The sequence below is a fragment of the Apteryx rowi genome, unplaced genomic scaffold, assembly GCF_003343035.1.
Source record: "Apteryx rowi isolate R43461 unplaced genomic scaffold, aptRow1 scaffold_38, whole genome shotgun sequence".
In the NCBI taxonomy this organism is placed as follows: domain Eukaryota; kingdom Metazoa; phylum Chordata; class Aves; order Apterygiformes; family Apterygidae; genus Apteryx; species Apteryx rowi.
The window spans coordinates 833,794-847,098 of record NW_020450307.1 but is presented as its reverse complement, the minus strand read 5'-3'; the positions used below and the strand labels follow the sequence as shown (position 1 = coordinate 847,098).

The window sequence follows — 13,305 nt, the reverse complement described above, 5'->3', positions numbered from 1 at the left end:
CGTAAACTTTGTGACAGGCCTTAAGGGAGAGCTCGGCGCTGCCGTGCGGAAGCGCTGCGCGCCGGGGTGCGGCGTGAAACGCCCCGGCGGCCAGAGCCCGCCGAGCTGCGCAGCGAAGGGGCGCGGAAGATGGAGGCCGTCCTTGGCGGCTCCCTGCGAGGAGCCGCGTGGGATTTGGGCTCCTTAACGTCTCCCTCCAAACGAGCTGCTTGGTTTTTATTGGGGGGAGAGGGGGAATGGAATCTGTGCCAAAAAAAAGGTGAAATCTGCCCCCTTGCACACTTCGTTAAGGCCGGTATTTGCCGCAGGCCTTGGTGAGCCGCAAGGCTGCTCTGAAACCCGAGCTTTGCTCCTCTCGGGTTTTTAGGAAGTTGCCGCCTGGCTCGGAGCACGTGTTGCACGTACTCGCAGGAACATCTGCACTGGCAGCTGCCGCTGTTTGGGAAGAGAGGCGGCCASCTCCAGCCAGAGCGCGCAAAGCCGTGCAAACATAGAAACAGGAAGAAAATAGGCTTGCTGGGTTGGCATGGCTGCAGAATGCAAACAGCTGTCAAACAGGGACAGTCTGAGGAAAGCAGTATAAACAACGATGCATTTATGAGTTTAAGTGCACAAAAAAACTTTAATTTTAGAACAGAGAGATGTGACTATCTTAAATTGAGAAACGTGCAACTTGTAAAACTCCAGATTGAATCTCAGTCTGGGCTTTCAAGGTGAGGGGCTGAACACCTTTGTTGTGGCTCCCCACTTAAATCAAAGAGGCTGCTAAAGAGTTAATGGGGGCTTGTCCTGGCCTGGGAAGTACTGGAGAAATCTGAAGTGAAAGAATCTTTTTTCATTTTTTTTCATTTATTTTTATTTAGTGAAAACGGCAGCTTTGGAAAAGGAAGTTTCCTGAAATCATCATCTTAGGGAGAGCTAGTATTTCCTGGGATTGTTGCCTGCAGTGCAGCATTTGAGCATGAGGACTATTCTGATTGCCTGGTAATTATAAGGGAGTCTCTGCCTTGGGGAGAGGGAATGGAGACAAAAGTGCTTTGAATGGACTCAAGCTTATTCTCATTGAACAAAGAAAAAATGGTAGTTCTTTGGGAGGACGCTAATATGAAGCATGGAAAATATTACACATAGTAACACGTGGCTCTTCTCTCTCCTTATATGTGCTTAATGTTTTAAGATCCTACATTCTTCTCCTTCTGAAAAATTGAATCGTATAATCTCTGTGATTTCTGTTGATTTCAAGAGGTGGTTTGCTGGCAGAAAACAGCAAACTTGGGCCTCAGGATTTTACACAGCTGAGCTTTTTATTCGACCTGAACTCTGCAATGAGGGAGAACTGTGCATTATCCTGATGTTCATACGATGACTCTCCCTGTGTGTTTCCAGCTGTGTATTCCGTACCCCCAGTCCAGCTAAGTGATCTACTTAAGTAAAAATAATATATTGCTTTAGGCCTCAAATAAAGTACATATCAGAGGTAGCTCCCCATCTGGTGTTCTGCAGGCTCAGAAGTGTTTCCCAGCATCTAAGTCATACATTCACTGCAATATAAAAATGGCCACAAACCCCAAATTTTTAAAAACTAGTGCAATTTTGTAAGATAGGTTTATTTTGCTTATTTATCAAAGTTAGGCAAAAGAAAAAAAAATACGCACGTATAAGTCACCAGCACTAGAGCAAGCAACCCGAGCACAACAAGGACACACAGATGACCGTAATACATAAGGAGCGTGTGTAGCTGAAGAAAAACACCCAGCGTAGGAAACAAAACTGCAGCGGATTTCGTGTTCCGCGGGGAAGTAGACGATACGGAATGACAGGTGGAAAGAAGCACCGCCGTGCAGAGCGGCGCTAACGCATTTCTGTTGCTTTTCCCCGCTCCAGGACCGTGTCAGCCAGCTGCAGCCCAGCCCCGGGGGCGGCCGCCGGGAGCGACTCCACGCCCGGGGGCCGCAGGCCGCCCAGCCCCGGCAGCGAGGACCAGCGCCGCGGGTAAGGGCGAACCGGCGGGCCGGGGCCGGGGCCGGGGCCGGGGCCGGGAGGAGGAGGAGGAGGAGGAGGAGGAGGAGCCGCCGCCGCCCGCCCCCGCCGGGCGGGTCTGGTGCGTGGCAGAGGCGCCGGCAGCCGCGCAGCCTCCTGCAGCCGCCGGGTGCCTGCGGAGCGGGGCCGCGCCCGGTGCGAATCGGCTCCCGGCGGGCGAGAAGCGGCCTCCATGGTGCCGCCGGCGCCGCTGCTGCTGCTGCTGCCGCTGCCCTGCGCGGTGCTGGCGCTGCTCGGGGCCGAGGGCGGCGGCGGCGGGCGGGAAGGTAAGGGGGGTCCGCGCCGGGGACTCGCGGCTCCGAGGGGGCGGCAGGAGCCCGGGACGCCACCTCGTCGCGGTGGAGCACTCGCGGCCGCTCGGGCTGCGTCCCACCTGGGTCTGCCCTTCCTGCTTTTGAACTTAAGCCGTTCAGGAGTCAGGCGACAGAGCGCACTGGATCCCCAAACTGGCCCCGCTGTTCCCTGAGAGCCACGACGCTCCCAGGGTAACATTATTTTGTCCCCACACGTTCGGTTGGTACGTGGTCCCAAGAGCAATCAGTAGAACAGCAGAGGAATAGGGAAGCTACTGAAGATCAACCAGATTGACAAGGGGGTTCACGCACTGTCGTTCTGCTTAGAAGTTTAGATAATTATTTCTGTCTTCATGAGAGAAGCAGCAATTAAGAGGGGTTTTCATTTTGTTACCTAGAATATTTCCTTGACTATGCTTGATGCTTTTATAATCGCCTTTAATATAAGTTAAAATGTATCTGTTGAAGAGTAGGAAGGGGAATTCTTTAGGCATAACTAAGCAGTATTATTTCTGCATATAGGAGAACTGTTAGACAAATACGAGTAAGAAATGCACCTCTGTGTGCCATCCCGCCTTTCTTATGCACCTCAGATCTTTCATGCTTTTAACAAGCTTTTGGGGCCCGCTTTGGGAAAAGACAGTGAGGTATGTTGGTTAGGAAAAGGGATTTGGAATTAATTATTTTCCAATTCAGTCACTTACTTCCAGTATGGCTGTAAGAAAAAAATGAGTTACCTTTTCTGTGCTTCAGCTTCCCCAGGTAATATGAGAAAATGATACCTATCTTCTCTCTTAAAAGTTCTTTCAGATCTCTGCAAAAGCTCTAAGCATAATTATTTGTACTTCTAATTAAATTGTTACCAAAAAACCTTGGTAAATGTAAATTTAATGCAGAGATTATATTATCCACTACTAAATTGTGCACTGATTTTTCTATTTGATCCCAGTATTAATGATATTTTCTTAAATGTTATTTAACAGGAAGCTGCACAATAATATTTCCCAAGGCACAGCCTAGGGATAAATTCATCCCTTGTTCAAAAATGCAGCTGCAACTGTGCTTTCCCTGTGGAGTCAGGGCGGAAGTAAATAACTCTAAAATTTGTTACTGAACTCGTCGCTACTTTTTACCAATTTCTTTGTAAAAACTCATAAGTCTACTTGATCATTTCATTATGATTTTGATGTCACAATTAAGTCCCTGTGCTAATATCCTGTCCATACAGAATCATCCGTAGTGCTCAAAGAACTTCACAAGTGGTAAATGTCATTTATTACTGTTCTACAGATGGAAAAATGGAGAGCTAGCAAGTTGACTCCCTGCTGCAGAGCAGAGCTAGTGATACAGTCCAGCTCCCCTGGTTCCTCGTCCAGTGCTTGCTTTGTCGAACCACACTGTGTTCATATTTTGCAGTCATACTGTTATTAAATGTATTTCTTACATTTATAATTGTCAGCATGGCTCAAGGAGTCAGTGTGTCCAGGGGGCCCAGCTTAACAAAATGAACTACCATTTCCTCGTATGAAAAGTAACTGTGATGTGGATGATTAGGAAGCATAAACCTTCTTTTGGAGGTTTAAAAATGCCTCCATGTGCTACTGAATGTCTTGCCCTGATCAGAAGGATCCTTGTGTGGTGGAGGTGGTATGTCAGGTGTTCAACTGGTGTAACCTGGCTGAGTTCCACTGGCTCCAAGCTGCCAATCTGTTATGTGTGATTTGTGTCTCAAGAAAGGAGCCTGAATGTGCATTGATAGCGTGGAGAAAGACGACAATATCTAAAAAAAAAAAAGATGAAAAGTTTCATTTACTATGGAAGTCAAAAAATAGAAGAGTTTACTGCTCTGTCTCTGGAAATGCCTATCAGCTGCGCCAGTCTTCGGCAAGAACTTTGAGAAGGAGAAAAAGGGGTTAAAGGGGAAGGAGCCGAGGCGGCACAGCTCAGCACAGCACTTCCAGGACTGGACTGAAGGAGTGAGAAGTCTCTTGGGACGGAAGACTCTCGCTACTGCAGAGATTTCTCAGAACAGAAACTGAGCTCCCTGCAAATCAGTGATGAGAAGGGAATCTTTAACGAGGAATTCTGCGTGGGGGGGATTGTGGTCTCTGTGCTGGCTTTTCCATGCTCCTGTGAGTTCACATGGTGCACAGTGAAACCTTTTCTGCCTTAGAAATACGACACCGCTTCCTGTTCATCCCTTGGAGCCTTTCCCTCTCTCATCTGGTCCAGCAAACTTCTGGCAGTCATATTAAACGACATATAAACAGTTTGTTGCTTTCTTGAGGTGATGGCAGGAAAACGAATTCCTAATTTATTTAACATGATTCCTCAGAATTCAGGCTGGATTAGCAGCCAGGCTAATGTCATTCTTTTCTTCTATTATCCTTGTCATATGCCTTCTTCTCCCTTTTCAGGTACTAGAATTTGATGTTTGTTTTTACATTCCTCTCTGGCAAGCCCACGTTTGTCCCCCCCGGCAGTACGATTTCCACCTTCTCAGAAACTGTGAGCTCAGAGCTATCTGATCAAGCTGCCATGGTTTTCTGCATGCCATCATACGGCTAGAAACTTTAATGGCTTTAACATATTCCCTGAGGACATTCATATTTTACTGATTTGTTTGCACCCTGTGACTAGACAGGATGCAACTAACTGGAGTGTGCTGAAGGAGCTGGATTAGGAATGCACTTCATAGAGCTAAAAATCTGCCTTCAGAAGTTGCACTTAACGCAGGATTCAAATTCTTTTGTTTGTCAGTCCTTTGTCTGTCTGCATGAATGTCTAAAAAAATACAGTTAAAGCTGACTTTTTACTGACTGCTCTCAATCTTTCCTTCTCTTTATTCTGATGGAGAAAAGGATTTGTCCTTGGGAACATCCTCTTACTTCCTAACTTCTAGTCTTACTCTTATGTTTTACTTTTGATACCCTTGTCAGGTCTGTCTAGTATCCCAGCTCTCCAATCCTGCCTATCTAGGGCACTGGACTCCACATGCCCAGAATATCAGTTTGGGTACACTGGGAAGACACATCTGGCACATCCATTGAAAAATTCATTGTTCCAAGAGGACCCTGCTCAAGCCAAGAAAATGTCCTTTCAGTTATTCCTGGTATTTTCCAATGTCAAAATTGGATGGCAGGATTCATATTTAAACACACTGTTGCCAGAGCCTATACAAATTCCTACTGAAGTAAAGGTATTAAGATGAAGTAGAGCATTTAATCATTACAAAAAAGAAACCAGGACCTCCACAGAAAATTCATATTCCAGTGTTACCCTGGAGAAACTTCTGAAAGAGAACTTCGTTTTTAAGGGACAAGATTGGGAGGGGAATCTTAATGAAAGTGATGGCAGAATTAAATTCACATTGTGTATGTATGGAAAAATCTGAAAAACACCTGTGGAACACAGCAGAAAATTGGAGCAGCCCTGGAGGGGGAATAATAACATTTAGCCTAATTTTGGCTTTCCTTACACGCAGTCAATGCTGAGTGCAACTCTGTGGGGGACAGAAAGCCAATTGCACTGTATGCATGACTTCCAAATGGGCATTTTGTAGTGGTTCTGTTTTTTATTTTCAAGTTTAATTTTCTTCAAACTGAAGAATTGTAGCTTGCACTAGCAGGGTAAAAAAACACTCAATAAATTGTATTTTCTTTTTCCAGTTCATAACTCAATTAAATTTCATATTTTCCCCATTTTTTTACCCAGGACCAAGTTCTAATCTCTGCTGCACAAGTACAAAGCAAAGGAACAGCCTTAGTTGCACTGCAGTTAGTTTTGGGTTCTTCAATCAAACACTGAAAGTTCTGGGCACCTTTAYGATGTTCTGTCCCATATGGTAGTTAGTTACTCCAGTGAAAAAACACTGTCTACTTCCATGCTGTCTTTTTTTTTTCTGTAGGTGTTGCCAATAATCTAGGCAGCAAATAACTGGGATTTGAAGCTGATTTTCTTCCTGAGCTGAAGCTTTGTGGGCAGTGAGAGCACCTATAGTGCTTAAGATTGTAGCGTAGGGATAACTGGGTGCGGTCTAAGCAAGCTGTTTGCTTCTCAGCAGAATATGGTTGCTCCTTGGCTTTACTGCCTCCCTTGCCTGATTTGAAATGAACCTGGACAGCTGTCAATGTTGTGTAGAGCAGACATAATCTCTGTCCATGAACAGCAGTGGCTCTTTAAGCAAAAGTCGGGACTCCTAGGTTCTATTCCTGACTTCATGGCTAACTTGAAGTGTGATACTGGGAAAGTTGCTTTACTTCTCAATGGCTGAGTTTTACTCCTAATGACCTCCCTTTGTCAAATCTGTCAGGTACCTTTAAGAATAACAGTTCCTACTTTGGCTCAGTGTCTGATAGTAAAGTCTCTTTGTTAAATATGGAACAGTAGGCTGTGAAAACAAGCAAACTGATCGTATATCTCTTGTGCTTTCTCCTGCAAGCAGAAAACCTGCTCGTTCTTACTGTTGCCACCAAGCAAACTGAGGGATTCAGACGCTTCAGAAGATCAGCCCAGTTCTTCAACTACAAAGTCCAGGTGATGGCCAACAGCCTCAGTAGTAGCTGGTGAAAGGGAATTTTGAAATGGGCACTCCTTTGAGTGTGGAATGGATAAGACTTGGCCACAAAGTAATTAAACAAAAGCCCAAGAGAGGACATGCCCTTTCGGCTGTCTGAGAGATACTGTGGCAGCTGGCATTTCTGCAGCAGTCTTTCTTATGCCATCCCCAATAGTGGCTTGAGATGAGATCCATGGCTCCTGCTCAGGGGAGCCCCAAGACACATTTCCACTGCAATGCTGAAACGTAATGGTGCAAAATGGGAAGCTCCCATCACTGTTGCTGAGAGTACTTTTTTATTGTGCTATGTGTTATTCTGACTCTCCATCTCAGAGGAGAGTTCAAAGACTGGCATATATGCCTGGTGCCTCCATCCTGAAATTGTTTTTTTTGTTGTTTTGTTTTGCATTGGGAGTAATCAGGATTGGTGAGGCTGTGAGTTCTGGTCCTTTTATGTGAGTCTTGCTGGGAAAATGACCTGTTCAGTAGACCTTTTGCCTGTCTCCTTTAGGTGCTGGGGCTGGATGAGGAATGGCAGGGTGGAGATGACAAGAAGCCAGCAGGAGGTGGGCAGAAGGTCCGTCTCTTGAAATCAGCTTTAAAGGAGTATGCAGATAAAGAAGACTTGATCATCCTTTTCACAGAAAGGTAATGGGTTGGAAAGGATTTGCCATGAACTGAATTATAAGGCTGTTTGGACAGGTTCTTACTAAGAAGAAACTAACTGTGAAGTAGGTTACTTGTGGAAGATGTGTCCAGATCTCCTGCGTTTTTTCCCCCTGAATTCTCTGTAGTCTCCTGAGTGTTGGTGTGAGCTGCATCCGTGGCAGCTGGGAAGGTCTGACTGTAATGGGCTGATTCCAGCTCTTGTATAAAGTTGATAGCATTATACCTGTTTCTGCCAGGGTGGAATTTGGCTGCCTCTATCTCCAGAAAACAAACAGGCAAGTTCTGTGGATCTGGGCAGGCCTTTCTCAGTGGAATTATTTGTGAGGCAGACTGCAACACAATTAGTTGGCCAGAGAAATGTGAAGAGGGAAAATGATGGGTTGGAGTCTCAATGCCTTTTCCTGTGCCCAGAAACAAGCAGGCCTGGGATACAAGTGTGTATCTTTAGCTCCCATGACAGGGAGATCATCTTTTGCAGCTCTGAGTGTCTACGTATATTTAGAAGGGTAGGGAATGATTCATCTCCGGAATGAGCAACTTTTTCACTCACCAAAAGTTAGTTTGAGGTATGCAAATCTCTTGCAGAGAATGCAGATCTCATTCTGGGAGCACTGGGAATTAGTCAGTTCTGCTCAGTACTGAGAAGACAATGACTGGAGTCCAATATCCAGGGACTGGGGTCCAGCATAGTCCCCACCTCTGAAGAACTGCAGAGAGCTCTGTGGAGAGTGGCAAGATGCCAAAAGATGTAAAAAGCATGGCCTGTGKTTTTTTTTAGTCTAGAAAGAAGGAGTGTGGATACAAAGGAGTGGCAGAATAAATCTTCTTCCAGCAAGTGGAAGGTTGTTACAAAGAGTGAGGGCATCAGTGATTCACAATTCCAAAAGGCATAAAAACAAGACGAGATCAGCCTGTTTTTCAGCTTGGGAGACTTGGTTTCATTATTAGTGAAAACTTTCTAAAAGTAAGAATGGTTAAGCATGGGAATAGGCTGCATCAAGACGCTGTGGAATCTCCAGCAGTGCAAATGCTTAAAAATGTTCAAAGTAACTTCCCTTGGGGCAGTGTAAACCTGTTTGATCCTGCTTTTAGACAGTCAGTGGACTGTCTGGATTCTTGAGATCCATCTGTGTTTCCCGTTGATTTCTAAGTAACATCTTCCACTCTATGAATAAGATTGCACTTTAGTTAGTTGTAATTATAACAAAAATATAATATTGTGAAGCAGAACTAAAAGAAGGGGATTCTAAATGAATCCCCTGTTTCTAGTTGCTTTTCCCACTGGCCTGTTTTCCTGACTCCACACTTTTCTGTCCTTTTTTGTCTATCTTTTACTCTAGTTATGATGTGCTGTTTGCATCGGGCCCCACGGAGCTGCTGAAGAAGTTCAAACAAGCCAAGAGCAAAGTTGTCTTCTCAGCAGAGAACTACATCTATCCTGACAGAAGGTTGGAAGTCAAGTACCCTCAGGTGCGAGATGGAAAGCGCTTCCTGGGCTCTGGAGGTAAGAGGGAGAGCTAGGCTCCTGTCATTTTCCTGCAGGAAGGGACATAGCTATGAATCACATCTAGAGGATAGGAACCTGCTGTTTGCAGTGAGAATGATTTTTTCAGGGGATGGGTATCTGAGCTTTTCTGATGCTGAAGATTAAGGGTTCTATCCCAGTGTCATTCCATGCTGGGAAGGGTGATTTATACATGCTTTTACTGAAAGCTGATATGTCTCTGCTGCACCACAGGGTGGAGTGAGACTTTGTGTGAAAGAAGTGAGTGTGTGTATGCATGAGTACTTTTGGATTGTCTGGACTGAAATACTGTGTTTCTCTTCATCCTTATTCCTGCAGGCTTCATAGGCTATGCTCCAAACCTGAACAAGCTTGTGGAAGAGTGGAAGGGAGAAGACGATGACAGTGACCAGCTCTTTTATACCACTATCTTCTTGGATCCAGAAAAACGGGTAAGTGTACCTGAATTTTGGTGTTAGGAGGAATTGTCTGAGAAGCGTTGCAGCTGATCCATTTCCATGCAGCATCCCTGCTGACAGTAAAAGAAGTTAACCATGTATATGTTGCCCTGTAATGGCTGCTCTAGCAGCCTTACATGGAAGATGCCACTAGTATGTCCCATTATCCACTTCCCTTGTGAAATTTGCATTTTAGCAACCACACCCTTTGTTCTGTTATTAGCAGTTTTTATCTTTATGCTTAAAATTTGACTAGGAACACAGGTATCTTAAAACAAGTCTCATTGTAAACTCATACTAATATATGTATGTGCCGATGTTTAAAGCTGTCGATTGTCGTGGAACCAATCAGTCTCCTCCCAAGGGATGTGAAATCCAAACTTTAAGTGTGTATCTTCCCTGCAGGCTGCAGTACTAACTTAAGGCGTACGCAGCCTAGCACTGAAGTACATTGTAGGTACAGGGGCAGATGAGGCCTGAGCAGATTTGAGGTGATACAAGGGACAGCTTTGTAACTACTGATGTGCCACAGGACAGGGGTCATAGGCGTCACATTGGGTAGCCCTACTGGAACGAAGAGGCTGCCACTGCCTTCAGCAAATACCTCTAGATCCTGGCCCTCAAAATTGTGTCAGCCTATGTAGCATGCCACATAACATCATACTGAAGACTGGAATGGACCCCGTAAGCATCATGTGTTCCAACACCATGTGTCATACTGTAGTACACATTAATCCAGCCCACGGGGTGATTCTGCTTCTGTTGTCCCTGCCCAGCTCTGTGTAACACAGTGCAGGCTGTTTGTGAGGGATGCCACAAATGCTTGAGAACTAAGAAGTAAAACTGTGACAGTAAACTCAGGGGGAATCATTAAAAATAGGAAAGCGCCTTCAGACTGGTTAGAAAAGGAGTTGCACTTTTTTACCTCCCCAAGTCTGAGTGTGGCCCGTGATATTTTAACATGAACAGCTCCTTTAATATTCTCATCTGCAGTTCTGGTCCTGTGCCACACAAAGGCTGAGTAGTTCCACTGACTTGGCATTCAGACACCGGATGTTAGCACCCTGCCGTCCTCTCCAGTAATCAATCTTAACAGACGCCTGGAGGAACGCTGAACTCTGTTAAGTCAGAGCTTGTTTTTAGTGTGACAGAAATCCAGTCAGAGTGTGACTTGCAGCAGGGGATAAAAACAGAGATTGCACAAGCTGGCCTTACACCCTTGCTGTGTTCTGGTTTGACACTGGTGCCTGGGGCAATATTTGGGGTAACCCTAGCCCTGTGAATAGATGGCAAGAAACTGCCTTCACAGCAGATATTTTTGCTGTCTTGGCAGTCCTGCGTATTATACATGGGTTTTATATGACTGTGGTGCAAGTGTGCTTCATTAATATGCTTCATATTTCTGCATTATTGGCACTCCCAGAGCAGTTTTAAAGTGTTTATTTATATGGTTTAGCCTAATATAACATGTTTGAACCGTTTTAGAAATGGTGAATTGTTTCAAATTCAAATGAAAATGAGGATTAGCTGGGAGTGTTCTCAGGCTTCAGGGCTTGGAGAATATGAAAATGATTATAAGAATTTGATGTATCTTTACTTAGTGTAGAGTCTGTCACATGTAAAAAATGGGTGCCTGCTTGTCTTCTAATTAAGATTATTTATCTCACTCTTCTAAAGGAAAGTATCAACATCAGTCTAGACCAAAGAAGCCGGATCTTCCAGAACCTGAATGGAGCATTAGGTGAGATGAAAGAAGAGGCTCATTTCTCCTTGGAATGCAACTGAATGCTGACACCGGAAATAAAGCTGTGATGTGGTTGAAGGGATTAAATTTCAGAAATTCTTATCCCTGAAGAACAAGCCCCAGTAAAAAGTCTCTGCCAGAGTCTTGGGATTTATTTGCAATTCCACTGCGACCAACTAGGTTCTGACTGTAATTCCCTCTTCACTTGGGGCAATGCAGGTCAGGTTTTCCATCTTATACCTCCTTGCCACTTTGATCTCCAAGTATGTCAGATTGCATTAGCCTTACGGATTGAAACTGGGAGGGACTTCACTGCAAGTAATAACACACAACCCTGCCTAGGGCCTGCCTCTCTTTCCGCTTCAGAACAGTGTCTGGAATGACATAGAAGGTGAGATGCAGCCAGACACTGCCAGTGAGTACTCACTGACCCGCACCAGGCTTCTGACCAGCTGATTACTCTAGTTCTGGCTTATGTGATCCACCTATTCTCCTGGGACTACTGCCTAATGTTTTCAGTTTACTGGCTTGCTTCAACCCCTATTTATTTAATCAGGTAAAAAATGGCAAGAGCCAAGTTTTTGGCTCTTGTGCTCATTATAAGAATGAAAGACTGGAGCTTAAACCTGAGCTAGTCTACTATTCTGAACATTTTCTCTCCTTCCTGGATATAGTCTGTAGTCCTCAAACTACTTGTATATGGCTGTCCAGGTCCATGCTTTCATCTTCTAGCAATTGTTCAGTAGGAACAAGGCATTGTGTTGCTAATTATTAATAAAAGCTGTCTGATAACATGATGGCAATGTGATTTCCAGATGAGGTGGTTCTGAAGTTTGAAAATGCACGAGTGAGAGCAAGAAACTTGTTATATGACACTCTGCCTGTGGTGATTCATGGAAATGGACCCACCAAGGTAAGCAGGAGCCCTGAGAGAAAGGTTTGGTATGAGTTTGTTGCAAAGTGACCCTTTGTGCGTGAGTGTATCAGGCTACTATCCTCCCACATACTGACTTTACCTGCATCCATGGTCCAAGGCCATAGCAGCAAGATGGGTCTGRTTCGAAGATCAGCTTGTACTTAGACCCTCAGGCTGTTGTGCTTTTCAGACTTTTTAGTCCAGGAAGAAGGTAAATGAAGTTCTGACGGAATCTGATCTCACACCAGGGGGTGGAGGCAAAGAAACTCCTCTGCCCTGTGTGTGGAACATGGCAAATTCCCTTTTGCAGCTGCAGCTGAACTACCTGGGAAACTACATTCCTCAAATATGGACGTTTGAGACTGGCTGCACTGTGTGTGATGAAGGCCTGCGAAGCCTCACAGGGTTTAAGGTAAGGCTGATGTCTATCCCAAGCATTTGAAACAGGTGTTACAATGGGATCTTGTGTTTCTGGTGTCATACATGAGCCACCACTTCTTTCCTCTTCTCACTGAATGTAGGATGATGCGTTGCCACTGATTCTGATTGGCATTTTCATTGAGCAGCCCACTCCATTCCTCTCCCAGTTCTTCTTGCGGCTTCGTAACCTCCATTACCCAAAACAACGGATCCAGCTCTTCATTCACAATCATGTAAGTAAAGTTCTTAGCAAATGCTGGGAAAATGCCTTCCTACTGCCCCAGTCACCTTTGCAACCTTTGACTAGACTGCCAGGCTCTATAACTGCAGTATTATCTGCAAAGGCACCTATAAAATAGCTCCATCCAGCAGTAAAGCTGTAGAGATGGAAAGAGCTGTTGCTCACCTGGTTTGGCATTCTCAAGAACAGGAGGCTGAGCAGCCTGGGATGAGCTCATGTCACCTGTTTTTCCTTATTCTTCTTTTGGCATAGGAACAACATCACCTGACGCAGGTGGACTCATTTGTTGAGGAGCACGGCAAAGAATATCTTGCCATCAAAGTGATTGGGCCAGATGATGAGGTGGAGAATGCTGAAGCACGTAACTTGGGCATGTAAGTGAAGAGGCCAAACTTGAGGGCTACCAGAGTCAGCTTGTGTCCAGGCAAGCTAAGGCAATCCTTTTTTTTTTTTTTTTTTTTT

At 45.0% G+C, this 13,305-nt stretch overlaps 1 protein-coding gene across 1 annotated transcript in view; it reads left to right on the top strand.

The window, feature by feature from the left end:
* The first annotated feature begins 2,126 nt into the window (after positions 1-2,126).
* PLOD1 (procollagen-lysine,2-oxoglutarate 5-dioxygenase 1) overlaps positions 2,127-13,305 on the top strand; it is a 17,922-nt gene continuing 6,743 nt past the window's right edge. Inside the window, exons 1-10 of the mRNA XM_026073996.1 lie at positions 2,127-2,306; positions 6,778-6,869; positions 7,403-7,539; positions 8,901-9,064; positions 9,404-9,516; positions 11,200-11,263; positions 12,082-12,179; positions 12,493-12,594; positions 12,704-12,835; positions 13,096-13,217. Coding sequence (XP_025929781.1) covers positions 2,213-2,306; positions 6,778-6,869; positions 7,403-7,539; positions 8,901-9,064; positions 9,404-9,516; positions 11,200-11,263; positions 12,082-12,179; positions 12,493-12,594; positions 12,704-12,835; positions 13,096-13,217 — 1,118 coding nt within the window. The 5' untranslated portion in view covers positions 2,127-2,212. The remainder of the gene's footprint in view (positions 2,307-6,777; positions 6,870-7,402; positions 7,540-8,900; positions 9,065-9,403; positions 9,517-11,199; positions 11,264-12,081; positions 12,180-12,492; positions 12,595-12,703; positions 12,836-13,095; positions 13,218-13,305) is intronic.